Below are 27,573 nucleotides of genomic sequence, written 5' to 3' on the forward strand. Positions count from 1 at the left end.
TGTGTGTGTGCGTGTCTGTGTTCATGTCTGTGTGTGTGTGCGCGCGCGCGCGTCTGTGTGTGCGTGTCTCTGTGTGTGTGTGCGTCTCTGTGTGTCTGTGTGCGCGCGTGTCTCTCTATGTGTGTCTGTGTGTGTGCGTGTGTGCAACCCCCAGAGGCGCAGCCTGAGAGCTGGGGGCGGAGCGTGCCGCGGCGCCCAAGTTCGCGGGCGCTCGGGGGTGCGTCCGGCGGGAGAGTGAGTCGCAGTCCCAGAGCCGAGTTCCAGCGCTGGCGCCGGCTGTGAGTTGGGGGCACCGACTCCGCGGAACTGGCTTTGCGATGGGACACCTGTGGCTCTTGGGGACTTGGAGCCTGTGGGGACTGCTCCTGTGTACCGTGGATCCCCGCGCAGGTAACCCCCTCGGGGCACTGGGGGGCAAACAGTGGAGCCCCGCGTGGACACCTTCCTGCTCCTGAGACCTCCGGAGAGGAGGCGGGACCACTTTGCACTGCCCTTGGCGGAGGCTGTGAGTGCGGCTGCCTGGCGACCCTGGGGACCTGGGTACCTGGAAGGCAGTACTAACGGACAGCGATCTAGAGAGAGAGTGACAGAGCCAGTGACAAGGGCACAGGAGAAAAGAACACACAGAAAAAAAAAAGAGAGAGAGAGAGAGAGAGATCTCTTTTAAGTCATCGTTGTTGCTGCTTGAATTCTGGACGCCCCCCTACCAGCACCAAATGACAAAATGACTGGAATTCGGCGGGGGTGTGGGAACCGGGAAGTGGCAACCTGTGTCTCTCTCACTTCACTCTTCTTGGGTCCCTTCCCCACTGAAGGGAGAGCAACATCCTTCAGTAGGACAGGAATGGGTCTTTGTGGAGAGTGTCAGTCATTTCCAGGGGCAGCTGTCCTGTGTCTTCAAAGTAATACCCAGGAGAGGGCTAGGAAGAGACTGATAAGATAGGAAATTGGAGTTGTCTGTGGAGATAAGGGAGGATGAACTTGAGATAGCCGAGGAGCAGCTCTGTCTGGAGATAGGATCCAGCTCCCTCGCTGGAGTTTCCTACCTTGGCTGTGGGCTGCCCAGGCTATGACTGCTGTAGGAGCAGGAACACTTTGGAGGTCTTGACAAGGACCTGAAGTACAGAGGTGTGGGGAAGGCTGGAGCTCCTGTCCTTTCTGTTGGTGAACTTTCCCTATCACAGGGGAAGTCCACACTAAACGTTTTTCAGGCAGGAATGAACTTTGCAATCATAATTCCTTATACATCCACTTCAAACAATAATTTCTGTGACTCTTCTTTGCATCCCCACCTAAATTCTTCTACCGACTCTGAGAATTTGTTTAGAGTTCTATTAATTACCAGATCTGTACAGTTTAAAGCAGAAAATAAACACTTCTTCCAACTATATGTCTTTCAGTTATTTTTGAGGAATTATTTGTAGTACTCCTCCCCCAAAGCAACTAACTCATCCCTGTATTTGCACAAGTGTCTCTGCTGCCTCTGTTTAGAACTCTCTTCATCTTTCTGATGGCTTTTCCATTCTAGCTAATTCGTATTTGTCCTCCAAAATGTGGCAGGACCATCCCTTCTTTCTAAAAGCCAGCATGGCCCACCCCATGTGGGTGAAATGCTCTTTCTGAGTCACCCATGACCCCTGGGCTTTCTTCTATCCCTGGTCCTGTTTTAGCTAAGCTTTTGTAAAGTTTGGACTATTAACATTTCTGTATCCGTAGGAAGCTAACACAGTTTGTTGAATTAATTAGTGATGTTTACATTAGAAAGCTGACTCTCATCAGGAGGCTAAAAAGACCCCAGAAATTCTCTCTCCTGCAGTCTCACTCTGTCACAGAAATAATTTCTTCTTAAAACCAACATTACTCTTTGCACCTGGTCTAGTCCTTTAACCTACCTAGCATTGCGTTTCTGATCTGCTTTTATAATGACCCATTTCTTCACCTTGTCATCTGTCATGTGGGCTACTGAGTGTTGCTATGGATCTGCATTTAGCAGAGCACTCACTATATGAAAGTAGGGTTTATTTAATAAATGGTTTATTTGGGGGCAGGACACAGTTACAGGCGGGTCCTTATCTAACAAAAACAATCAGTGTAACCTGCTTCTTTGTACCCTCAATGAATCCCCAACAATAAAAAAATTAAATGTTTTATAATAAGATAGATAAGTGATGAAAATGATCATGTATTAATCCTTGGTAGCACCTAAGATAGTGCTTTGCACAAAGGCAGTGAGCATTATTAACTCCTTGTCAAATCTAGGGGTAGAGCAAAAAAAAGGCCTAGGAATATTTTACTTCCAGTCCTATAACCTTCAGAGTGTTTTATTTGCAAGTTGTGTTATGTTGCATAAAATTTTAGGCTTGAAATGAAGAAGTGGATGATTTTACCCCCAATATGCTTTAATATCTTTCAGATGGCTCTGAAATAATCCCCAAAGTCACAGAAATAATACCTAAATATGGCAGCATAAACGGAGCAACAAGGCTGACTATTAAAGGAGAAGGTATGGTTGCTTTTTTTTGCCAATGTTGAGATATTTTAAAACTATTTCACCTTTAGAGCTATATGGTTAAAAACAAAAACAAAAAAAAAAAAAGAAAAGAAAAACCACTAGAGTTGTTTTTCCATTTGACCAAAATAACAAAACTCTATCCTCTTTAATAGCTAAGGAAATACTCAAGACTCTCTGTCAACGTGATCATCTTCATGATAATTGATTTCTTTTTGCTTTATAAAAAGACTAAATCTGATTTGTACTGAGTTGCATTCTTCTGTCCCTCTTTCATTCACTTTACAGCTAACACATAAGAGATATGGAGAAGTTTTTAAAGAAAATAAATATTTTGATATAAGAAGGTTTGAAAGTTAACAAGATTTTATATATTTTACATGAAACCCGAGCCTCATAGCAAGCATTAGAAAATTAAAATGGCATTCCCAGAATTTCAGTACAAAAAGAATGGCAAGGGTAGAATAAAGAATAGTGGCTGAGGGGAAAGTAGGGTGGATAAAGAAATCAACAGTCACTGCATTCCAAGAATTAGGCTATGGTATATGGTATGTGGGTATGTGTATATTTTCACATTTATTACTCATCTCCCTAACTCCCCATGTTATTTCTTTTTCATAGATGAGGTAAGTGAAAAATAAAGAGATTAAATAACTTGCCTGAGATCATACATAGCACACAAACTGAGGTCGACCATTTCATCCTAAGTTAACTTAGTGCTAAAGCTAATTCCCTTTAAAAACTTTTTTTTTTTAAATTTCAGAATATTATGGGGGTACAAATGTTTTGGTCATATCAATTACTTCTGCACAATTTGAGTCAAAGTCATGAGTGTTCCCATTACCCAGATAATGTGTATTGTACCCTTTAGGTGTGAATTTAGCTCTCCCCTCCAATCGCCTCCCACCTGCTTGCTCACCATTGAGTTTTACCACCAAATACGCACATGGATGTCCATCCGTTAGTTCCAGTTTAATAGTGGGTGCATGCTCTGTTTGTTTTTTCCATTCTTCCTATATATACATCACTTAGAAGAATGGTCTCCAGTTCCATTGAAGTTGTTACAAAAGGTATTAGCTCACTTTTTTTTTTTTTTTTTTTTAGACAGAGTCTCACTCTGTTACCCTCAGTAGAGTACTATGGCATCACAGCTCACAGCAACCTTAAACTCCTGGGCTTAAGTGATTCTCTTGCCTCAGCTTCCCTGGGACTACAGGTGCCCACCACAATGTCTGGCTATTTTTAGAGACAAGGTCTCGCTCTGGCTCAGGCTGGTCTCAAACTGGTGAAGTCAGGCAAGCCACTGGCCTTTATTAATTATTAAAAAGTTAATAATTTTTTTATTAATTACAGGTGTGAGCCAACACGCCCATCCTTAGCTCACCCTTTTTTGATGACTAAGTGATATTTCGATACTCCATGCTATTTACAAAGCTTTTATTAAAATACTCATGTATGGATGAACACTTGGGTAGATTCCACATCTTTGTGATTGTGAATTAAGCTGCAATAAACATTCGAGTACACATGTGTTTTGGTGAAAGACTTTTTTCCTTTAGGTAAATATCCAACAGTGGGATTGCTGGATCAAATGGTAGGTCTACACGTAGTTTTTGAAGTATCTCCATATGACTTTCCAGAGAGGTTATACTAGTGTGCAGTACATAAGCGTTTCTTTCTCTCCACATCTACACCATCAGCTGTAGTTTGGGGATTTTTTGATAAAAGCCATTCTCATGGGAGGTAGGTGGTACCTTATTATGGTTTTTATTTGCATTTCCCTGATGATCAGAGACAGTAAGCATTTTTTTTCAGATGTTTATTAGCCATCATTCTATCTTTTTTGTAAAAGCTTCTGTTTATGTCTTTTAGCCACTTTTTATGAAGTGGGTTGATTTTTCCTTGCTAATTTGTTTGATTACTTTGTAGATTCTGGTTTTCAGCTCTTTGTCAGATACATAGCATGGAAATATTTTCTCCCATTCTGTAGGTTGTGTATTTGCGAGATCGTGTCCCTGCCTGTGCAGGAGCCTTTTAATTTAATCAGGTCCCATTCGTTAATTTTTGTTGTTGATGTCCTTGCCATTGGGATCTTCTTCATAAATTCTTTGGCTAAATCGATGTCTGTCAGAGGTTTCTCCAACATTTTCTTCTAAAATTCTTATTGTTTCATGCCTTAGGTTTACGTCTATTATTCATTGTGAATTAATGTTTGTGAGTGTTGAGAGGTATAGATACTGTTTCAATCTTCCATCTACATGCACCTATCCAATATTTCCAGCACCATTTTAATTACTTTCTTAATACCAATATCTGCATTTATGAGTTGAAAGGAACATAATTAACCCAGTTCTGCATTTTTGCTTTAGTTTTCATGGGCCTAATCATTTATTTTTTTATTAAATGAAACATGGAAGTGTTGGGGTACAATGCTAATAAGAGGGTAGGGTAGAGAAATAGAATGTTAATGAAAGAAGAAATGGAATAGAAAGCAAAACTTTGGATTCCTTCTCTTGCCACCCAAACCCAGGCTTTGTCAAGACGTGGGTTAGGTGTGACTCTCTTTCTCCGTGCCTGCTCCTGGGATGAAAACATAGAAGGCAATCAGTGAATATATTTAATGAGTGGCTGTTCCTAGGTTTGAAAAGAAATATGTAGTTCTTTCAGCAATGAGGCCTTTGCAATATAAATGACAGTCATATTCAGGTACTTATGAATTTTTGAAGAATACGAAAGGACATTTGCGAAGACTATTAATGAAATCTATTATTTGGTCTTTAAAATAAAAGTGAGAAGTTTTTGGAATCAGTTGACAAAGCAAGATATTTAATTACTCTAATAAATGAAATGTCTTTTAATACTTCTAATATTTCCACAGAATTCAGTCTCTCAATGAGACATTTAAAATGGTTTATGCCTTGTGAATAATATGTTCTGAATTAAAGTGCTTTTTTTTCAAGAATTAAGACCTATAAACAATGTATTTGATAAAGATTATTTTTAGGGTGTCTTTAACCACATCTTCTTTATCTTTTAAATTGCTAAGATGGTGTACTTGAAAGCTATTGGGTTCTAATTTGAAATTAAATTTGAAATTTTAATCTGAAACCATCCAGTCTTTTTTTTTCTTACTCTGTTTTCAGACCTGAATTTTTTGTGATCCCACAGCCATGGTTTGAGTTTAAGCACATACACATGGCTCATCCTTAATTAGAAATAACAAAACCCAAAAGCATTCTCTTGTTAAGATATTTTGGAAGGTCATCTTTTAAAATTCAGCTATATAATCTCTTCTCCCATGTGTAAGTTCTGAGGTAGTTAGCCTCAAGACTCAATTATGAAGCAAAAAATGTCAAGGTGAATTTCTGCTCTTTCCATTAGTCCCAATTTCTGGTTGCTTTTGGCAGAAACTTACTGAGGCAGAGGCTTTTGGCAGAAACTTATCTGAACTACAAATACCTACACCCCGATTGATATTTGTTTCCTAGCTCCCTTTCATCACATTGCAGGTGACTAAAAAATGTGTTTATATACATATTTGTCAGAGACTGCGCCTAAATGCCATTTTATTGCTTTATGAAAGCAGGGAACAGAATAGTGGTTATCAGGGGCTGGGAGAAGGGGAAATGGGAGGTATTGGTCAAAAAGGTAAAACATTGCAGATATACAAAATGTCTAAGTCCCAGAGATCTCCTGTCCAGCAAAGTGCCTATTGTTCACAATACTGAAATGTATACTTAAAATTTTGCTAAGGGGCTAGGTCTCATGTTACATGTTCTCATCACAAAAAGTTTTTAAAATAATAAATAAAGCAGGAAGAAAGTTTTGGAGGTGATGGATATGTTTATGGCATTGCTTGTGATTACGAGTTTCATGAGTATATACTTATCTCCAAACTCATTAAATTGTACATGTTAAATATTCTTGTTGTAAGCCAATCAGACCTCAGTGAAGTATTTTGAAATATCAGTAAATAAATAAAAAAATAAATAAGATGCTATTTTAATGTAGTTTTGGGATATCCATGATGTATAGAATGTAGGGAAAGCAAAGCACACCAGAGTTCACATAGCTACATGAATGAACTTGAACAAAGTTTATTTGGAGGGACTACATTCATATAATGCATCAGTGCTTTCTCTGATCAATATATTATTGCATAGCTTGCTAACTTATCAATGATACACGATCCTTTTTCTCTTTTTTTTTTCTGAGACAAGGTCTTGCCCTTTCTCCCACACTAGAGTATAGTAGTATCATCATAGCTCACTGCAACCTCAAATTCGTGGGCTCCATGAAGCCTCCTACCTCAGCCTCCCAAAGTACTGGGATTACAGGTGTAAGCCAACTACTCTTGCCCTAAAAACATCTTCTAAATTTAATTATATCTTCTAGATGACTACCTAATTGTTGGTCCCATATTACTTTTAAAAATGTTTTACTTTTGTAAAAGTCATTATAAAAAGTAAAATACTATAGAAATGCTTCACTTAGAAAATGAGTTCTCTGAATTCCACCCAATAGAAAGATCAACCATTAACATTTTTTGTACCCAAGTAACTTCTGGCTATTTCTTTTTTTTTTGCAGTTTTTGGCCGGGACTGGGTTTGAACCACCACGTCCGGCACATAGGGCCAGTGCCCTACTCCTTTGAGCCACAGGCACCACCCACTTCTGGCTATTTCTAAGCATGACACAGTATTGACTTTTAAAAGCAGGAATTTGTTACTGCATTATTTGATTTGAAATGAGTCAAAGATAAATGATTTTATAATTGTAATGCCCAGGCAAAACTGTTTTGGGCAATGGCATGGTCACAGAAATTATGTTATCCTCCTTCTAAGAGATTTGATGAGAAGCATTACCATTTTGATAAGTTCTGGAATGTTTGTAACTATGTTGGTTTTGTTCCTTTATAGTCATCCCTTGTATTTTTCAGTTGTCTTCTTTGACATTTATCATGTCTCTCTTTATTTATAAAAATCATTTAAGATAAGAGTAATATTTTACTTTGGTCTCCTTTTTAAGCCATTTCCCTTGCACTGTCTGGCACCTGAGTTTTGATGAAATAAAAGTGCCAAATGGCATAATTTGTACAATATTATGGAGAGTGAATGGATTTTGGGTCCAGTCTATCTTTCAATTCTATCTTTGCCGCTTTGCATCATGTGACTGGGGGCAAGTTCCTTCTCTGAGACTCAGCTTTCCCATCAGTAAAATGGGCTAGTAATTTCTACCTCCTGGGACTACTATGAATCTTGAAAAGGTTGATATGTCTAAGTCACCCATTATACAGTATATGCTCTGTTTTAGATAGGGCTATTTTATTTTTATTATTCTTTCCATTTATGTTATAGGCCTAGCTTAATTCTTTAGGAATTATCTTCCATCTATTATGCTGTATCTTTCTTTCCCATTGTTTTGAATGTTGCAACTTTTAGGTCGGTTAATACACTCTCAATCCTGCTTTTTTAAACCAGAAAAATCAAAACTGGCTGCTTTGCATGTGACAACTTCTGGCTTTTACAACATTGACATTTTCTGTAAAAGCAGCAGTCATTACTTTTGAATTGTTGCTATCAGGAGACCCAGGTTTCCATGCTTGGCAATTCCTGTCTCCAGTGTTTCTGCAAAAGAAAAAAAAGACATCAACATGTCAGGAATTTTCAGTTGAAGCGCTTTTTCTGTTTCCAGGGTACACCCAACCCTTCCTGTAATCTCTGTGCCTTGGAGTACTTCCAGAATTACTCCTTCTACCCAATTATTTGTTTAGAGTTATACTTCTATTTTTATTTTTAAATATTTCTTAAAAAATATTTTTTATTTCTAAATATTTAGGAAACACTGTTAGAGATAGGGTCCCACTCTGTCACCCAGGCTGGAGTGGAATTATACTTTTAAATTAAAATTCATTTTTAACGTGATTCCTTTGTATTTCTTTTCTGGAATTAGCAAAAAAATAAGAAATATTTACATACCATGTTTTAAGCAAAATTAATACTGAAAATATTTATAAATCTTGTTGACTTGGTTCCTATTTCCCCATAGATTTTACTCCCAGGGAGTTTCCACATAAACTATGTATATTTGACATGATAGTGACTCTTAAGCTAAAAATAATAGCATCTTTCATGGATATTACTTTTTAGAATGGTGGTTGTTTTTGGAAGGCTGAAGAACACATCTGCGTTACCGTATCATTGATGTGACATGTACCTGATAGGAAAATAAAGACATATATCACATCCTGAACCACACCGCAAGTAAAATTTTCCATTCTTTAGTTGGTTGCCAGCAGCCCTCTGTGTGTTCCAAACTCAATATGAACTCCAAAGATAAGCAGGAGCTGGCAAAAAGAAAGAGTAGGGTTTGGAGTAGCTTGCTTTGCTGGGTGTTCATATGTCTTTTCACAGTTCCATTTAAGTAATAACTGCCTTTCTAGATTCAAAATCGCAAATACAATGGAAATATCTTTCCCCTGAAAAATTGATATTCATATTCATGCTTTAGCCTATGCTGAAGGAGTCATTTGGTTAAGCTTAGAGGAATAAAGTGGTATTCGTTAAAATCCCTACCCTTTTTGAGTTTCTGCTTACTTGTTCTACATATAAAAGAACGGGTAGCTTAGGAGCTCAGGGGCTGGAGGAAGTTACATTGGGTAATAGGCAATAGCATTGGTGATTACAGCCTAAGTTCAGAGTCTCGCCACCCTCTTACTGATTCTGTGTTATTTTTATGAAGGGGTATTAATGCTGAACCTAAATGTCAGGATTTTTGTGACTCATAACAAGAAGACATCTATCAAGCTCTTAGCAGATAAACCAGGCACCACGTTAACAATATATGTACATTATCATTTAGTATTCCTAACAGTCCATTAAGATAGATTACAGTCGTTTTTCCTCGGAGGGGGCTAGGCTGAGAGAGTTTACATGTTTCCCAAGGTCATAATGGAAAGGGGGTGCTGAAGCTGAGATTCCATCCCCCAGCGTCAGCCGCCAAGGCCTGGCTCCTTTCCATTAAATAGCACCATCACCTAACAGGTAGCTTCACCACGGCTGGAATTCAGCGGCTTTGGTATTTGATGAACGTCTGGCACGGTGAAGTCCTACTTCCTATTCAGTGCTGTACTAGGCCATGTTTATGTTGTCTAATGGACCTTTGTAGAGCACTGAAAATGTTCGATAACTTAAAAAGCAGTTGCACCACAGGTACCTGGCAATCCTACTTCAACTACTAAAGGTTGTTTAATGTGAGCACATATTGCATTAATGATTATTTTGTTGAAACATATCTGAATACTAAAATTTTAAGGTAAAACTATTTTTGTCATGTTAATATTACGAATAATATATTTCTATTATAATATTATTTATAGTATTACAAATAGGATTATACATAAGATTTAAAAAGTTCAATCTATATCTCTGAATTTACCAGTTTTTCTTATTTACTGATAGTAAGTTTATTATTGTACTGAGAATAACATGGTCTGTGGGAATTAAATTTTGAAATTTAAATAGCTTATAAATGTATATTAATGACATGAGTGCAAATCTGTTAGTGTCAAAGAAAATTTTCATAATTTCACAAATAGTAATAGTCATCATTTGCTAATAGTAGTGTTGACGGATTCTGTTTTGTTTTGTTTTAACAGGGTGCTTTAGTGATAAGCACCTGAAATATTTAGAGAAAATTATATTAAAAAATACACATATTTTTAGAATTCAGAATTGAGGAATTTTAGATTTTGAAGTAATCTGGGAATAAAACTATTTACGAATTTAACTTTCTTCCAAAAACATGGACACTTTCTTATGGGTGCATAGTTCACTTGGGATTTATTTAAAGAACAGTGTCCATTTACTTTTATTCATAGGTTTTACTTTTAGGTTTATTTCAAAGCAATATAAAATATGTTTATGTGGCATATAGTACTTACTCAGGCTTACTTCCAAATGTAGTCATTTATTTATAGTGAGATTAGATTAAAATAGTTTTCTGCTGTTTTACATCATTCACTTATCTCTCTCTGTTGGATCATACCCATCATTATACAAACATACTGTTATTTTACTACCAGAAAAAAGTAAAAGAAAAATCATCAACTTGTTCCTTGCTATGCACTTCTCTTCAGCTGCCAACCCCTTTCTCCACTTCCCTTTAGTAAAACTGAAATACGTTACCAATACTTGTTTTCTTCACTTACTATCCTCCAATCTTCATTTGAGCCCATGCCAAACATTTACAAACGTCATTCATCTATCAGTCTTTGACATATCATCTTTACTCCTGCCCGCATTCTATTCTTAGCACAAGCAGCTGGTGAATCTTGGAGCTTGTAATTCAGATCATGCCAGTCCTTTTTATTTCAAAACCTCCAGTGGTTCCCCCAAACATCTTCATTTCTGATCTCATCTCCTACCACTTCTCCAGACACACTTGCCCTCCACAGGGTCTTGACACCTCCTATTTTCTCTATCTAAAATGCACTTTCCATAGATACCCCCATGGTTTGGTCTTTCTGAAAAAGTTCCATGATCGTCTATCCTTTGTGTACATTCCATCCCAGCTTCCTTGTGGAAAAATCAGATTGAAATTCCAAATCACCAGAGGCAACTTCAAAATGGTGAGCAAACAAAAAAACCTAACACTTCCGATTCCCATCCACATTATGCAGGCTGCTGTTCAACTTCCCCAGCACCATTTATTGAATGAGGTGTTCTTTCCCCAGCGAATGTTTTTGTTGACCATGTCAAAGATCAGCGGGCAGTAGGTATGTGGCTTTATTTCTGGGTTCTTTATTCTGTTCTATCCCTCTATGTGCTTATTTTTATACCAGTTCCATGCTGTTTTACTTTGTATAAGCCTAGTAATATTAATGTAATTTGAAGTCATATAATATGATGGCTCCAGATTTGTTCTTTTTATTTAGGATTGCTTTGGCTATTTGGACTATTTTGGGGTCCATATGAATTCTAAGATTTTTCTTTTAATTATTTGAAAAATGATGGTGGTATTTTGATAGAAATTGCATTGAATCTATAGACAGCTTTGGGTAGTACTGTCATTTTGACAATAACTTATTCTTCCAATCTATGAGCATGGGATGCTTTTCAGTTGGTTGCATCATCTTTGATTTCCTTCATCTGTATTTTGTAGTTTTCCTTGTAGAGATATTTCATCACTTTGGTTAAATGTATTCCTGGGTACTTTATTTTATTTTTTATAGCTATTGTAAATGGTATGATCTTCTCAAAAGGTGTAGAACAAGCATTTGATAAAATTCAGCATCCTTCATGATAAAACCTTCAACAACCTAGACATAGAAGAATATACCTCAAAATAACAAAAACCAAATATGACAAATCCATAGCCAACATCATACTGAATGAGGAAAAGTTGAAAGCATTCACCCTAAGAACTGGAAGAAGAAAAGGATGCCCACACTCACCCCTCCTATTCGGCCTGGTGCTAGAAGTCCTAGCCAGAGAATCAGGCAAGACCAAGAAATAAATGATATCTAAGTTGGAAACGAGGAAGTCAAATAATCTCTCCTGATGACACAATCATATACCTAACAAGAAAATCCAAAGTTTTCCACACACACACATGCATACACACCCCACAAAGTGTGGAGAGAAGTCCAAAGATTTCTCCAAAAGAATCCTAGATTTGATAAAATAATTCAGTAAAGTTTCAATATACAAAGTCAACAAAATCAGTCACATTTCTGTGTACCAGTAATGACCAAGCTTAGAACAAAATCATGAATTCAGATGCCTTTTACACTCAGCCACATCCTTTTGTTCTTATCTCTAATTCCAGACACAGCTGTGGAAAATAATTCCCTGCGTACTGTGACTCCATGCATGCTCCTAGCTTCTGGCCTGAAGTTTTCATACCAGATCTTTGTTGATCATTCCAAGGCTTCTCTAAGGCAATGGCTTAGGACATTGGAACCCATATACCATATACTTACATGTAGCCAGAAAGTGCTGGAAAAATTATTTCCCCCGGGGGAACCTTCAAGCACTGGGGACCAGATTTGTTGAATAAGTGCTTCTTGGCATTGATCCTTTGATTTAAAGAAGCATTCTATATTTTCCTTAGAAATTCCTAGCAATGTTGAATCACAATTGTCCTAAGTGGTGATCAGATTTTCTCTCTTCAACCTTTTGTTCTCCCTCATACCCATGGTATTACCTGCAAATAGCCTTCTGCTTTCAATACCTCACTTCAGACTTTCCTTTATACAAACTCAAAGTAAAGACTCCATCACTTATAAAATAGTGTGGCCCCCTCTACTCTTTCTAGCCTCTTTGGCCTGCCTTTCTTATGGTACTTATCCTCACCAGATGTAGAATCTAGTGGGGTGTGTACACTCGCACGCGCATGAGATGTGTGTGTGTGTACGCACACATAGGCTCTCTGTATCCATGGATTCAGCACCTGCAGGTTCTGTATCCACAGATTCAACCAGCATAGGTGGAAAATATAGTATTTATGAGATGCCAAACCTGCTGATGTGAGTTCCTCGGGGCTTGCTGGAGGATTTGAGTATCAGTAGATTTGGGTATCCCTGGAGATCCTGGAACCATCCTCTGTGGATACCAAGAGATGATTGTAAATATCCTTAAGCAGTACTTTTATAAATAAATTAATTAAAGGCCAATTTTTATACTTCCAAAGAAGATTGCACTCACAGGGATAAATATGAAACATGTTCACTGTTTACTTGAGTACTAGTCGTTAAATCCTGTATTGAATGATGTGATATTGAATTGACAATTGTTAGATATCTGAAAATAGAATTCCATGAATAATTATTGAGTTTTCTTCTTTTTCCAGGTTTCTCTCAAGCAAACCAGTTTAACTATGGAGTTGATAATGCTGAGTTTGGAAACACTGTGCAATTAGTTTCTTCTTCCAGGTCAACTACTTGTGATGTAGAAAAAGATGCAAGTCATTCAACCCAAATTACATGCTATACTAGGTCAGTTTTAAAGTATCTTTAATAATGTAATTTTCATCCTATCAGAAACCACAGTCACGCCTATTAGTATTATAATGGTTTCTACCACCCTAGCTATTATTAGTAATATTTTCCTTGTTATCTTTTATTTTATCACTCTAGCTTTTATAGTAATGTTTTCCTATTACTTTTGATTTCATGATGTTTAGAATATTTTATATCTTTATTATATTTAATTATAATACTTTTATCACATATGTACATGACAAAATATATATTCTATATATTTTTCCATGTTAATAAGCTATTATCTTATCATTAGTAGAGTCTTTTAGAAGATAAATAGCTACTATTAAATTGTAATGATATGCCTCAAAATTCCAAAATTATGCTTTCCTGTCCAGTTTGATTAATTTTATTCAAAATCTTTACGTAGTCATTAATATTAAAGATGATCATTTTGTATAGTGACATCTCAAGTTCATTGCTATCAGCCCAAATTGATGTGTGTTATTAGAAACTCAGGAAAAAATTTAAATCATTTTAAATTACAACTTTCAATATTGACCTTAGAAACAGGTAATTCATATTCCAGAGGATTTCACCCATACTGGACTTGCTGGCTATTCTTTAGCAGGAAAAGCTTATTTAGGGTGACATTTGGTTAATTAACACTTTTAAAGAAATAAAGCATAGAATAACTGAATGTAGTATTTTACTATTTAAATGTTTATTGTTACTAAATTTGTCCTTTTTTTCTCTTCTTGGACTCTGTTATCCTTTTTAATAAGCACCAATGCACATAATCAGAGTAGGCATTTGTCTGGGGTTCACGAAGTTAGAATTTGCAATAAAGAGTTTGGGATCGAGATTATCCTTGCATAATATAGAACGGAATGTAACCAAACATCTATTAGAATTTTAAACTCTTTTTGTTAAAAATGATATGTCATCTATGGCAGTATTTTTTATTAATACTATAAATAGTTATTGCATTCTTCATATGTTCTTCATTTACTTTTTAGAGCAATGCCAGAAGATTCCTACACAGTTAGAGTCAGTGTGGATGGGGTTCCTATTGCAGAAAATAACACCTGCAAAGGTCACATCAACAGCTGGGCATGCAGCTTCAATGTATGTAGGGATCTTCTCTTTAAATTATCTATAATTTAGGAAACTTGAAAAACTGGGTTTTTGTTTTTTAATTTTACAGATTGTTATCTATTTCTATGTTTAAAAATTTGCTAGCATGTAACTAAAGATAAATTCTCTCCATTTTAGTTATCTTCCATAGAAATTGAATCTCTTTTATTTCTGATTTGTTTCCCTTGCCTTAATTTCATTAATGAATCAGACTTTTATATTTCCAAATTATTTTCGTGTATGTATTTTTCCCTTTTTTACCGGTACTGCTCTTAGTTTAATTCTCCCTTTTACTATTTTCATCTACTTTTCCTTTCTATATAATTTCTAATGTAATAAGATAAAATGTGCCTGCATGTAATGTCACTCAAAATGTAATTTCAAAATGTAATTTCCCTAAAATGTAATTTCCCTAAACTGAGATGTTTGCAATAAATACCTCTAGCACCCCATATTTTTTAAAAAATTGTGTTTATGTTTTAAGTTGTCAGTTGCTGAGTATTACAATGTTCCAATGTGAAATAAATGTTATATATATATATAAAAAAAAGACTTCTGTCCTCATGAAGTTTCTGTGTTTCTGTAATATATTGCCAAATATGATTTCCAAATATCTTTGGCTCTTTTTTCTTTCCCTAGGTATGGAGCCATGATTTTTTCCTAGTATGTCCCACCTAAAAGGCCCCAAAGGAAACTAAATTTAGCATATCTTGTGTATTCTTCTTTAATCTTACTTTTCCTATGTTTATCTCTTACCATCTAAAGCTAGAAACCACTTATCATTGTTGATTTCTCCCTCACCTTCACCTTCAGCTTATAGTTTTATATAAATAGAGATATAGACATAGTTAATGATTTAGGTATGGTTATAGTGTGAACATCTTTGGTGGGAGCATTTTTCTGTCTACCATAATGTATTAGAGTTTCTATCTTACTGGTGGGCTTCCTGGAAATTCTGCTGTCTTCCAGTTCCAATGTGGTGTCACAATTTTAAAGAATTTTGTCTGCATTGCTTTCGAAAATTGTCATTACCTTATCTACTAAAGCTCACTATGTTGGGCCTTTTCTCTGTTTTGTTTCTGTATTTTGAAAAATGCTATGTTATTTTTTCGTGTTCCTAACCACGGATATACATTCTTTAATTTTATCCCGCTAAATTCCCAAAAGTCTTTACCAGAGAGCCTTATTGCTGTGGTTTGGTTTACACTGTTAACGAAATGATTGAATTTAAAATTACATGATACAAATATTTTGAAATGAAAGAGAATTTTTAGGAGATAAGGAAATGATCTTGAATAACCAGCAAATGTTCTAACTTTATTTCTTATATGCAAAAGGAAATATTTTGGCAATTATATCATGAATATTGTTGGAATATGAATAATGTAAGAAAAAGACTTATTTTGTAAAACTAAGAAAAATACAGAGAATAATTAATTGACATTATTATTTCACAGACAAAACATTTCAGAACCCCGACAATAAGGAGCATCACACCTTTATCTGGAACTCCAGGTCTGTTATATGAACTGAAATACCTTTTGGTTTTGTGTTAAATAATTTATTTGCTTTTTAGTATGTAAATTAATTATAAAACCTGAAAATTGATAAATATTATTTTCTGATTATATAAATAACTGCCAATTATTAGAAAAAATTTGGCTGCATATTACTGCTGCGTGGTTGTATATTAATCAACTGTAGTGTATTTAAGTGTCCTCCAGTGCTGAGCATTTAGTTGGCTTCCAGCGTTCATTATAATAACTATATTATAACAGCTCATAATTCTAACAATATGTGAAAATGCCCTTTTCTGTGGCTTTGACAATTCTAGATGTTATTTTAATTCAAATGTTTATGTAAAAATACAGCAGGTTTAAAATTTTTTTCTAATTCTTTGATTCATGTAATTAAGTTTATTTTATGTTGATTGACCATTGGTATTTTTCCTTATAAACATTACCTGTTCATCTCCTTGATGTAAAGCTAGCCATGTTTTTTTAATATTGAGTTATAAGAATTCTTTAATATTTTAAGGAAATTAATCATCTCCATGTCATGTACGTAGAAAATATAGTTTTGAATTTATTATTTGCTTTTGAAATTTATGATTCTTCTGTCTTCAGACTTTTAATTTTTTATGATCAAATTTATATATCTTTACTCTTGTCATTTCTTACTTCAGTTTTATGCTATAAAAAGACCTACCAGCCTGTTTATATAGGTATTACATAAATTTTCAAGTTTTTATTGTTTTATTTTGTTTTACTTTTAGAGAAAGTTTCTCACTTTGTTATGGTTTTAATGTTTAATTTTTATTTAGCCTAGGATTTGTTTTATTTCTTGGTATAAAGGAGAATTTCTTCCCCCTTCAAATAAACCACCTATTGACACAGGTGATATTTATGAAGTTGGTCATTCTTTCTTCCATAGTTCACATTTTTTACTCTACAAAGACTTGCAGACACTCATTCATGTTTTATTGTATTTTCTAGAACTTTCAGAACAACACTAAACAATAGTAATGGATATAAGACACAAGTATCTTAGTGCTGGTTTTACTGGGAAAACGTCTAATATTTTGGTATTCTATGTATGGATGTATATTTACACTGAACCTTTTTTGGGTTTTTTGGTCTTTAGGTACACTAATAACAATCAAAGGCAGAATCTTCACTGATGTCTATGGAAGCAATACTGCACTAAGCTCAAATGGGAAAAATGTTAGGATTTTGAGGTAATTTTGATGCAGAAATGTATTCCTATAACTCATAAATGGTATATAAAAGTATATACACAGTACATATACTTGCTCATGTGTTTTTCAGCCATGTTCTAGAAAGAAAAACAGACCATTGGATGATCCTTAGCATGGAAGCGATGGTCAAAATGCTTTTCTTGTCTTTTTAGTTCTGATGTACCTTGTTTTTCTGTGACAGATTGTATTAACAAAAGTTGCAGAGAGGAAAATCCAATAGAAAATTAGGTTTGCAAACCGATCCTAGAAAAAGTGCCACAGACCTTACTGCTGAATGTCACTATGGTCACCTTTGAAGTCCCCTGCACCAACACCAGTGTCTAGTCTACCCTTCAAAGCACTTCTTCTAGAATGAGTTTGCGAACTGAAATTATCAGATCTCTGGTTTATACAACTTTGTGTAAGTAAAGATTTTGTCAGCTTCAGTGTTGCTGAGTATGGTGAATGATTGATATTCTAATTCTTAGACAGGGTTTTCTAAGTCATCCTTTCCCATAATAAAAACAGGAAATAGAAAATTTAACTGTAAAAAAGAGAATCCTTCCCCCACCCCGACTGTAAGTGGAATTTATTTCTGTTTTATACAAGGGCCTAGATGGATATTATTTCACCAAATTATAGAGTCACTGTCCGAAGGAAACTTCAAGGTTAGGCTACCTTGCCTTGTACTCTAAGAAATCCCAATATTATTCGCGTATGTACGTACAGTAATTTTTTTCATGCACCTTTGACTGGGTGGGTGAGAAGATCTTAGAGTCATATTTACACTGTATTTATTATGATAGTAGGACTCCTGAGGCATTTCCTTGTGCCTGGATCCTATTAGCAGGGAGGGAGTGGATAGCAATGGCTGTGTTCCAGGCAAGAAGTCTTGACCATTCAGACAAAGCTCCAAATTTAGACCAGATACAAATTACAGAGGACATGCCAATGAGTAGAGGGCTTAGTGCTTATTAAGAAGCTTTTAGTCTGAAAGATCAGGTGAGAAAAAAATGCTAAAAATATGTATTTAAGGCCAAATAGGGCAGTATTACCATAGACACATGTACACTCCCAGACCTCTATGGGGATCCCCAGTGTGGTTAAGAGTGTAGAATGTAGCCTGACTAGCCGGGGATTGCTTTTCTACCCTTTATTGGCAGCAGGCTTAGGCAAGCTACTTAACCTCTCTGCTCTTGTTTCTTCATCTGTAAAAGGATACTAATTACTAACTCATACGCTGATTGAAAGATTTGAATATAGTAGGAGCCTATAAGTTTTAGCTGTCAAATATGTTCTTTAGTTGGAATAACACAGGAGATTAGAATGAGAATTTGAATATTTGAACCTCTATAATGAGTCCAATAATTCCATTTACTTGCTTTACACACCTAATGTAATGATTGAATAAATGGACATAGGTATAAAAGTGCGTTATAAAAAGCTTAAAATTTTCTGCAAACAAAAGTTGTTTGTTTTTATAGTTAAAGTTTATCTGGCCCTATTCTAAGTCTGGGATTTGCTGCCCAAAGGCTGGTGGTTTATTCTGGTGCTGCAAAGAATACAAAATCAGTCACCTGCCAGCCTCCAATAGCCTCAGGTTTTACCAGTGGTAAAGTGGTAGGTTAGACCTGATCAGCTGGGGAAATGTGAAGACAGATGTTTTCCTTGCAACCTAACGTTGCCTCTTCTTAGCGTATTTTCATTGATAGGTCACTGATGCCGTTAGACATTTTCTTCCTCCTAATAACTCCGTGATGTTTCTACCGATTAATTCCTACAGTGCAAAAGTCACTATAAATTATGTTTGTTTTTTTCTTTCTTTTTTTTTTTTTTCATTTCTCAGATTTTTATTATCTTCAGTGGTTTTTTTTTTTTTTTTTTTTTATTGTTGGGGATTCATTGAGGGTACAATAAGCCAGGTTACACTGATTGCAATTGTTAGGTAAAGTCCCTCTTGCAATCATATCTTGCCCCTATAAAGTGTTTGGTTGAACTTTAGGTGGATGAGTTCATTCTATGTTTTCTTTCCTTGTCTTACTTAACGCCTTCTAACATAAAAATATTTTATAACTATCATGTTTATCAGTCTCTGACAGTTAATGTCAGTCTCACAAGGGCAGGGGACTTTATTTTGTTCACAGATGTGACCCAGTACGTACAGGAGGAACTGCCACATAATACTTGTTCAACAGATATTTGTCAATGAATGAGTGACAGACACTAATAAACGACTGAGAGAAAAATACTAGGTAGCCAACAAGCTTGGTGGGAGGGGTGCATTTTGAAATGATTTATTAAAACATAACCTGATTTTGTCCAATAAAAATATTTATACAGAGTTTACGTTGGAGGAATGCCCTGTGAGCTTCTCATACCACAATCTGATAATTTGTAAGTAATTCAGATCATTTTCCTCATAAAAATAGATAGCAGATATAAATATAGTAAGTTTAAATAGTAGTTGCTACCAATACTGCATAGCTCAATGCTTTATAATTCTGTATAGATTGTATTTCATGTAGTAAATTATCCATCATTTGTATAGCTAGGCACTACCTATATCCCATCCTCTGTCTCTAATAGTTTAATAGGAACTATTATTCAGATCATGAGAAAAGATGTTTTGAGAAATATCTTTATCAAATAATTGTTTTACTGCATGGTATTTTAAACTCTTCAAAAGAAATAACAATGGGCACAGCCAAATTAAGTATAAAATATTTCATTGTTAAATGAATTTTTTTCAAATATTTTCAGTGAAGGCTGGGAAATATTTTTATTTTATAAAAATTTGGGTTGCAGCAACAATTTCTGTCCTGATGCATATTCTGAAGCTAATGAGATATTTTCAAGGGAATTGCAATATTTTAAAATTTTAGTGTTAATAAAAACTTTGACATTATCTTTATTTTTTTTTTTTTAAATTAGGTATGGCCTAAAGTTAGATCATCCACATGGAGACACGGGTTCTATGATTTGTAGGGCTACTGGAACTTATGTTGGTAAGTGTTGATTCTCTTTTTTCATAATTGTCATAAATGCCTGATTTTATTTCTCTGTTTTGTATTCTCCTAAACCTCTCTAGCCTTTTAGGGGGATCAGTTTTGTGTTCATATTTCCTCTTTTCTTTTGATTCCTTTTCTCCTCACTCTTGCAAGCATGTATGATTTAGTTTTTTCTTATGGTTTACATCTAGGGTAAACTTCTTCAGGTTTTCTTTTTTCTTCTTCTCTCTTCCTGCAAAAGATTTCGTGACTAAGTTAGCTGTTTTACCTGTTGCCTTAATTTCACTCTAGCTTTTTCTCCTTAATCTGTATACCCCAGGCACATGGGTCTTTTAATTCTTGAATGTGCTTTCCTGTCCTTTGTATCTGAGGCCCTCTGCAAGCTGCCTGTCCTGAAAATTTCAGATAAAATGTCATGCCCTCAAAAAAGCTTCTGTCTCTTCTTGTCTTACATTCTCAAAGCTCACTCTGCTTTCTTAGATAGCCTTATCACAAGTTCAAGTGCACTGTGTGTGCCATTGCTGTTGACCAATTGTGCTCTCCACTAGACATTCTGTTCTGTTGGGAGAAGGACAAGCTATGTGCTCACCCTGCACCTACATCTGTCAACCCCTGGCAGAAGGTCTGAACAATCAAAAACCTGTGGAAAGAGTGAAAGAAATGTCAGGGCAATGGGGTTATATGCCTGTTCTTTTATTATCATTTATGATCATGTTTTGCCAAGTTTTTCTAGTTATAACCTGGAGATATCTTATTATGTTTATTTTTAAATTGTAGGTTCTTCTTTAAGATAGTTCAGTTTTCATTTCTTTGAGGATTAATAGGTGTTTGCATAAGTACAGTTTTTATTTTATATTTTTTCTCTGCTTTTAAATCAGCTTTATAATATAGAATTATTGTTCTCCTGTGACTGGGAACCTAATTGCTTGTGTCTTTTAATTAATTTCAGGTCATCACAATGTCAGCTTCATTTTAGATAGTGATTATGGAAGGTAGGCCCTTTTGTAAATAATAATTTTTGTAAATAATTCAACTGGGTAAATAAAATAAGTACATTTTTACTTTGTGCTATAGATAGAGATTAAAATATTAATCACTTTTTTCCCCAAATTAACATTTAGAGTCTGCAACTCCCTTTCACTCATAATTTGTGCTTCATATATAACCTTTCGATTTTTGGGAAATCCAGCATTAACTAAAACCACAAATTAAAAAAAATGATTGATTATGATATGGAAAAATATTATTTTATGTCTTGTACCTCCTCTGACTTAATTATAATTTCTTGATTACTAAAGTGATTAAATTCTGACTTGAAATAATGTAAGAATAAATAAAACCTTGTGGTTAATACTACCTGGTAAAGGTTTTCTTTTAAGATCTAGATTCCAGAGAGTCATGCCAAATGGTAGTTATAGTTTTCAAGTGCGCATCTTAATATGAATGTTAATAACTCACATCTATGACTTTAAACAAAACACTCATTTTTGTATTTTTACATCATAATTCTGGTAAGAAAATACATCCTTTTCTAGAAATATCAGAATATGCAGATCTCAACACAGGTTGCAGACTTGGTCTTCTGATAATAACAGTGACAGTGAACGTGCAGCAGCAGGCCCAGTGCTGAGCACTTTGCATACATTATCTAGTTTAATCCTTTCAAAGATAAATTAAGTGCTATCATCCACCCCATGTTACCCGCTGGGAAAATGAGACTTGGGAAGGTTTAATAATTTGCTCAAAGCTATTCAGCCAGTAGGAAACAGCACCAGTAGGTGAAGCCAGGCCATCTAACTCCAGGACGTCAGCATTTCATTTGAAGGCTCTGTCTTGACTGCTCAGGGGGTTTCAGCCACCGGTGCCACGGCTCACCACTGCTTACCGTCCTGTTCTGGAACTCCCTACCACATCACTCCCCCACTCTTGGGAACATTTGTAAATGTGTGTAACTGGGTATGTTAATGGATTTTTGTGGGCAGAACTATGATGTGCCAAGCATACGTGAACTGTTCTGTTCAAAATGCCATAGTGTCTCCTACTGAGAGAATGAGCCAGTTGACAGACGGTCTCTCTTCAGAGAGAAGTTTGAAATGGATGGCAATTCTATAATCAAAGTAGATCTTATTCCTGGTCAGAACACACAGACTGCAAGAGAAGAATGAGATGTGGTCTCTCCACACAGGGCACTGCAAGTGAAGTAGTGAGACTACATACGCTGTTATTGTGTTTAGAGACCATCAGTTCTTAGACAATTAGAGGCAATATTTTTATAACAAAGTGATGCTGGGGCTGGACACTTTATTTTAGTCCAGTATAGACTAGACCCAGTATAATTCAAGATCAAATCAGAGTGGAAGATATGTAAATGGTGCTCCAATATGCCTTTGTAACTTACATGGAGCAAATGACTTAAGGGTCCCATAACTTAACAGTTATTCTCTGCAAGAACATGACATACTTACATACAACTTGATAAGGATAATATTATCTTATTGAACAGATTAAAACACCATCTTAGAAGCACAATTATTGAGTATTAAATAATTTCCTGAACTATATAGTTTCTTTTATACTCTCAGCAACACTCTTCCTAAGGTGAAAAAAAATGAATTCTTAGTTCTGAGGCTATATGAAAGGTGTTAATTGCCAAATCCATCATATGTCTCTCAGAGAAGTGATTATCCAAAAATAGAAGGTTTGAATGATCAAAGTTGAATGTGATTGATAAATGTACGTAAATCAATCTGCTACATTAGCATGCTCAGAAACTTCCAATTTAAAAATACCGAAAATTCACAGATAATATAGGCAAAAATACTGCATTAAGTTGTTGATTCTGTGATCCTATTTCCTTTTTTAGTTTTTTAAGCCAGTTCTTCTCCTTTTGTATTAATGTCTTAGAATTGAGAAAATTGCTTTTCTATTTTAAATATTCTTATGAATTTAAGATAACTGTTAGAAAAATGACAGTTAGTATTTAGAAGCCTGGTTTTAAGATTACTTGGCATTTGAAAATGTTAAATCATTTTATAAATTATAAAATTCACATTTTACAAATTTTAGGAGCATTGCTGAATGTCAAGTGAACCGATTAAAGACCACTGTGGCGCCCATTCTCTATTTCTTTCGATAGTCAACCTTCTCTTCTCTGTTACCCCAAGTTCAAACAACAGCTGTTCCAAACTGATAAAGTTCAGATGAAGCTGCTTTAATTGAGAAATGTCTACTCATTATCAATGAATTAGTGGAATAACCTCAGTGTCATCCAAAATATAATTACATTCAGGAGGCAATTTTCCTAGTAACTTAAGAAGCAGAGTTAATTTTTGAGATGTGGAATCTGACCAGACACAATATTATTAGAACTATCCTGGTTTTAGATTCAGGAAATCAGCTGAAAGGCTTATGACATCAGAATATAAAACCCAGTAAGAACTTTGTAAAGAATTAATTATCACAAAGTATTTCCAGGGATTCATTAGTTTTACAAATGTACCTCGTAACGTCTGGGTTAGATTTATAGGAGTGTTCATTATTGGCCTCAACGACCAGATTTGCCTTATCCTTTTAGATTCTAGTAATCTAAATCTGGTAGTTGTATTATATTTATGATATCTGGGGTTTGAGTCTTAATATTGAATTTCTAAGTTTTTCTAATTGTGAATTTCTTTGATAGCATTAAAAAGGAAGTATTTAGGGTGGTGCCTGTGGCTCAAGGAGTAGGGTTCTGGCCCCATATACCAGAGGTGGCAGGTTCAAACCCGGCTCCAGACAAAAAAATATAAAATAAAATTGCAAAAAAAAAAAAAGTATTTAATTTCTTGGATTCTTTCCGTTCCTAATTCTCTAGGCTATGGAAGTGCAAAAGTATTATCTATCAAAAAATATGAGCAGGCTCTGTGCTTATTAAGGATAATTTAAACCTGGTGGATGTTGTTAATTTACTACCTATACTGTCAGCCAAGTTAGTGGCAAAGGAGGAATACAGAGCAGAGCTCAGGACGGGCTCCTGGGCTCCCAAGTTGTTTTGTGATCTTGAGTAAGTTAAGTAAATCTCTGAATCTTACCTATCTTACTTGGTTGATGCAAAGATCACACAACATAATCAATCAAAGCTCCTTAGCACGCTGCCTTTTCTTAGAATCTAAATAGGTTCTAGAAGATAGAGGGCTCAGCAGAAGAACCCAGCCTTTAGAAAGGGTCGTCCTCCTGTATGTTTTCAATATCAGTACAATTTCTTCAGATAAACTTTATTAGGTATAGTTGGCATCTAATAAAATGAGCATATTGTAAGTGCGCGACTTAGTAGGTTCTCACAAATGTATATGTGTGTGTAACCAACAAGTAAATCAAGATATAGAATGTTTTTATTTTCCTCCAAAAGTTCCATCCTGCATCTTTGCAAATCAGGACATTTCTATCAGTACAGGAAAAAATATATATATATCAAAATAAAAGTAATTATAAAGCAGAAAATTTTACTTTTTCTTAAAACAGGAGTTTCCCACAGAAAATGACATATTTTGTGTCTTCTCTCAATACAATTTCAATGTTTCAAACATATGCAGGTATGTAAGATTTCCTTCATCTGTGTGTGTGGTTGGGGAAGGTGGTATATACTTCATTTCATCAAATCATTTTTTATATGCTGTTAGGGAAGGAGAATGGTTAAGACAGGGAGTCTAACAGGAAGATGCAACATTAGCTAGACCTCCCTCCCCCATGACATTCTTAGTATGTGATTGATTAAAAAATGAACACATCACACTAACAGAGCAGGGAGACTTTGGCTATTGGTCAACTCATCATAAGTTGAAAATATACTTAAGTCAAAAATGCATTTCATAAATCTACCAAACATCATGGCTTAGCCTTAACTACCTTAAATGTGCTTAGAACACTCACATTCACTGATGGTTAGGCGAGGTTATCTGGCAACACACTGCACTCACTGTAGAGCATCCATCATTTACTCTCATGATTGGCTGAATGGACGTTGTGGTTCTCTATCTGCCCAGCATCATAAGAGAGGCTGTATTTCATATTGCTAACACAGGAACAGATTGAAATTTAAAATTCCAAGTTCTGTGTGGTGTCTACAGAATTTGTATCACTTTCGTACCATTTAAAAGTCAAAAAAATCTGAAGTCAAACTATTAAAAATTAAGGACATCTGTATTCTCCCAGATTTAAACTTTCAGTGTGGTCCAAAATAATCCTCAAGCAGATTATAATTTAATTTAATTTCATTATTCAATTTAAATCAGTCTTAGGTTGATAGTATTCCTAGGGGAATATCAGAGAAAATAATTCCTCCTGGAAGAATTGTACTTCATTCCAGATCGGGAGTGATTCAAAGACATATTCAGATGTCAAAGATGTTAAAATCTGGAAAAAAATGAGTGTCTTGGAAACAATCAAATGTGATATATCTTGTCTTACTCTAGAAATTTATTTTGTGCAAAAATTCATATGTGAGAATGCATATATAGAACTTTGATAGAATTAACAAGAATAGACTTTAGTGAACATCTGTCATAGGTCATATACTGGGCCAATATACCTAAAACTTTTATACACAAAGCCACAAGAAGACCAATCACAGTTAAAAGTGTTACTACATAGGAAAATAAAAGTATAAAATGTAGGCTCATAAACCCGGGAAAGATTCAAAAGCAGATAGAAGGAGAGGGGTTCGACCTGACTTCCTGTGCTTTCTTTTGAAGCTAAACATTTGTGCTCATTTTAGATTTTCTTTGCTTCCTTGATCCTCCTATTAACAACGTATTTTTAGCATCAGTTCCTGTTAAAGTCTAGTCCCCAGGGAATGTAGGCGTCTGTGAACACTGTGTTTATAGTCCTCTATGCAGGACAGCATCAGAGACAAGATAATGAAACACCTAATCCATTCATTTAGTAAACCACTGCCTATACAGTGTTAGACGCTATGGCTAGGTAATTTGAAAATTTTTTAAATAAATAGGCATTTGGGTTTCTGTGTGATATTCATAATACTATGTTTAATGTGCTTCTCTCCTCCCCAGAGGTCACTATGATTTCACCTTCACAAGGAAGCATTCGAGGTGGCGTGACACTTACAATAAGGGGGCGGTTCTTTGATCAGACAGATTGCCCAGCCAAAGTTCTAGTTGGAGGTAACTTTTTATGAGTTTTAGTGTATTAGTTTATAAGAACAAGTCCTGCCTGTTCCTTAATAATTTGCAAGAGTAATAAGCCTTCTTTCAATTAATATCTTAAATTTAAAGCTGATATTTTCATGCAGGCTTTTGATTCCGGGCGTTGAGGTTGTTCCAGTTCAATTCTCCAGGAGGGTCACTCCTTGCAGCCTTGCCTGACTTGGCCTTGAACTCAGGGGTTGCATCTTATAGAAGCATGGTGGTTGCCATCCACAAATTCATCACTACAGTTTAAGGACACACTCACTCTCTATATAATAACTCTGAAATGCCCTTTGTGAATGTTTGTTATTTCTCAATGAGTTAGCTAATTGTAAGAAAATGTAAAGTGGTATTTTGGTGTGCTCTCCTCATATTCTTCTCATGGTACACTGGACCTTCTGTGCACATCGGTGGTCTTGAAAAGAACACTAACTAGTGTGTTACTTGTTCACAAACACACACAGGGCTTGGTTCTCTAGCTGTGCCTGTGGTCTAGATCTGTTCAGAGACAGGGAGCTACCCAGGGAGGCTGGGAGCAGTGCAGCAGTGGCCTCCTCTCTCTCATTCATAATGACTGGCTTCCCTTGGTAGGTGGGGGCAGGATGCCTGCCTGTGCACCTGGGCACATACATTTCTGCTGCAGCCCTTTTGCTTTCTATCTTTTAAGGAATCTGCCCATGAGCCAGCCAAAGTGTGATTTCAGAAGGGAAGAGAAATAGATATAAACCAACTGACATTCATGCAATCTTTCCTGTCCCCATAAATTCTCGCTGGCCACCTGCATAAATATTAACACTTGGGCTTAAAATCTTAAAATTTATATAATATATTATTCTGTTCAGGTTTTATGCTTTAAATATTAAAACCAGGAACATCAAGCACTTTTAATTGATAGGTAATTGACCTGGTAATACGCTTATTTTGAGTAGGATCTTGTAGCTATGCAAAAAACAGCATGCAAGTTTTCTATCGGGCCTCATTGCCGTTAATGTGGCAACCAGATTCAAGATTGTGAATCC

At 35.6% G+C, this 27,573-nt stretch overlaps 1 protein-coding gene across 2 annotated transcripts in view; it reads left to right on the forward strand.

The window, feature by feature from the left end:
• Positions 1-239: 239 nt before the first annotated feature.
• The window catches only part of PKHD1L1 (PKHD1 like 1), a 167,600-nt gene continuing 140,266 nt past the window's right edge, over positions 240-27,573 (forward strand). Inside the window, exons 1-11 of one of the 2 annotated variants that reach the window (XM_053559209.1) lie at positions 240-390; positions 2,414-2,503; positions 13,361-13,505; positions 14,510-14,618; positions 16,085-16,142; positions 17,271-17,364; positions 19,705-19,758; positions 20,296-20,369; positions 21,322-21,364; positions 24,873-24,943; positions 26,420-26,530. In XM_053559209.1, the coding sequence (XP_053415184.1) occupies positions 318-390; positions 2,414-2,503; positions 13,361-13,505; positions 14,510-14,618; positions 16,085-16,142; positions 17,271-17,364; positions 19,705-19,758; positions 20,296-20,369; positions 21,322-21,364; positions 24,873-24,943; positions 26,420-26,530 (922 nt within the window). In that variant the 5' untranslated portion in view covers positions 240-317. The remainder of the gene's footprint in view (positions 391-2,413; positions 2,504-13,360; positions 13,506-14,509; positions 14,619-16,084; positions 16,143-17,270; positions 17,365-19,704; positions 19,759-20,295; positions 20,370-21,321; positions 21,365-24,872; positions 24,944-26,419; positions 26,531-27,573) is intronic. The other variant, XM_053559208.1, reaches the window with a different exon arrangement.

This window comes from Nycticebus coucang, chromosome 13 (assembly GCF_027406575.1).
Source record: "Nycticebus coucang isolate mNycCou1 chromosome 13, mNycCou1.pri, whole genome shotgun sequence".
In the NCBI taxonomy this organism is placed as follows: Eukaryota; Metazoa; Chordata; class Mammalia; order Primates; family Lorisidae; genus Nycticebus; species Nycticebus coucang.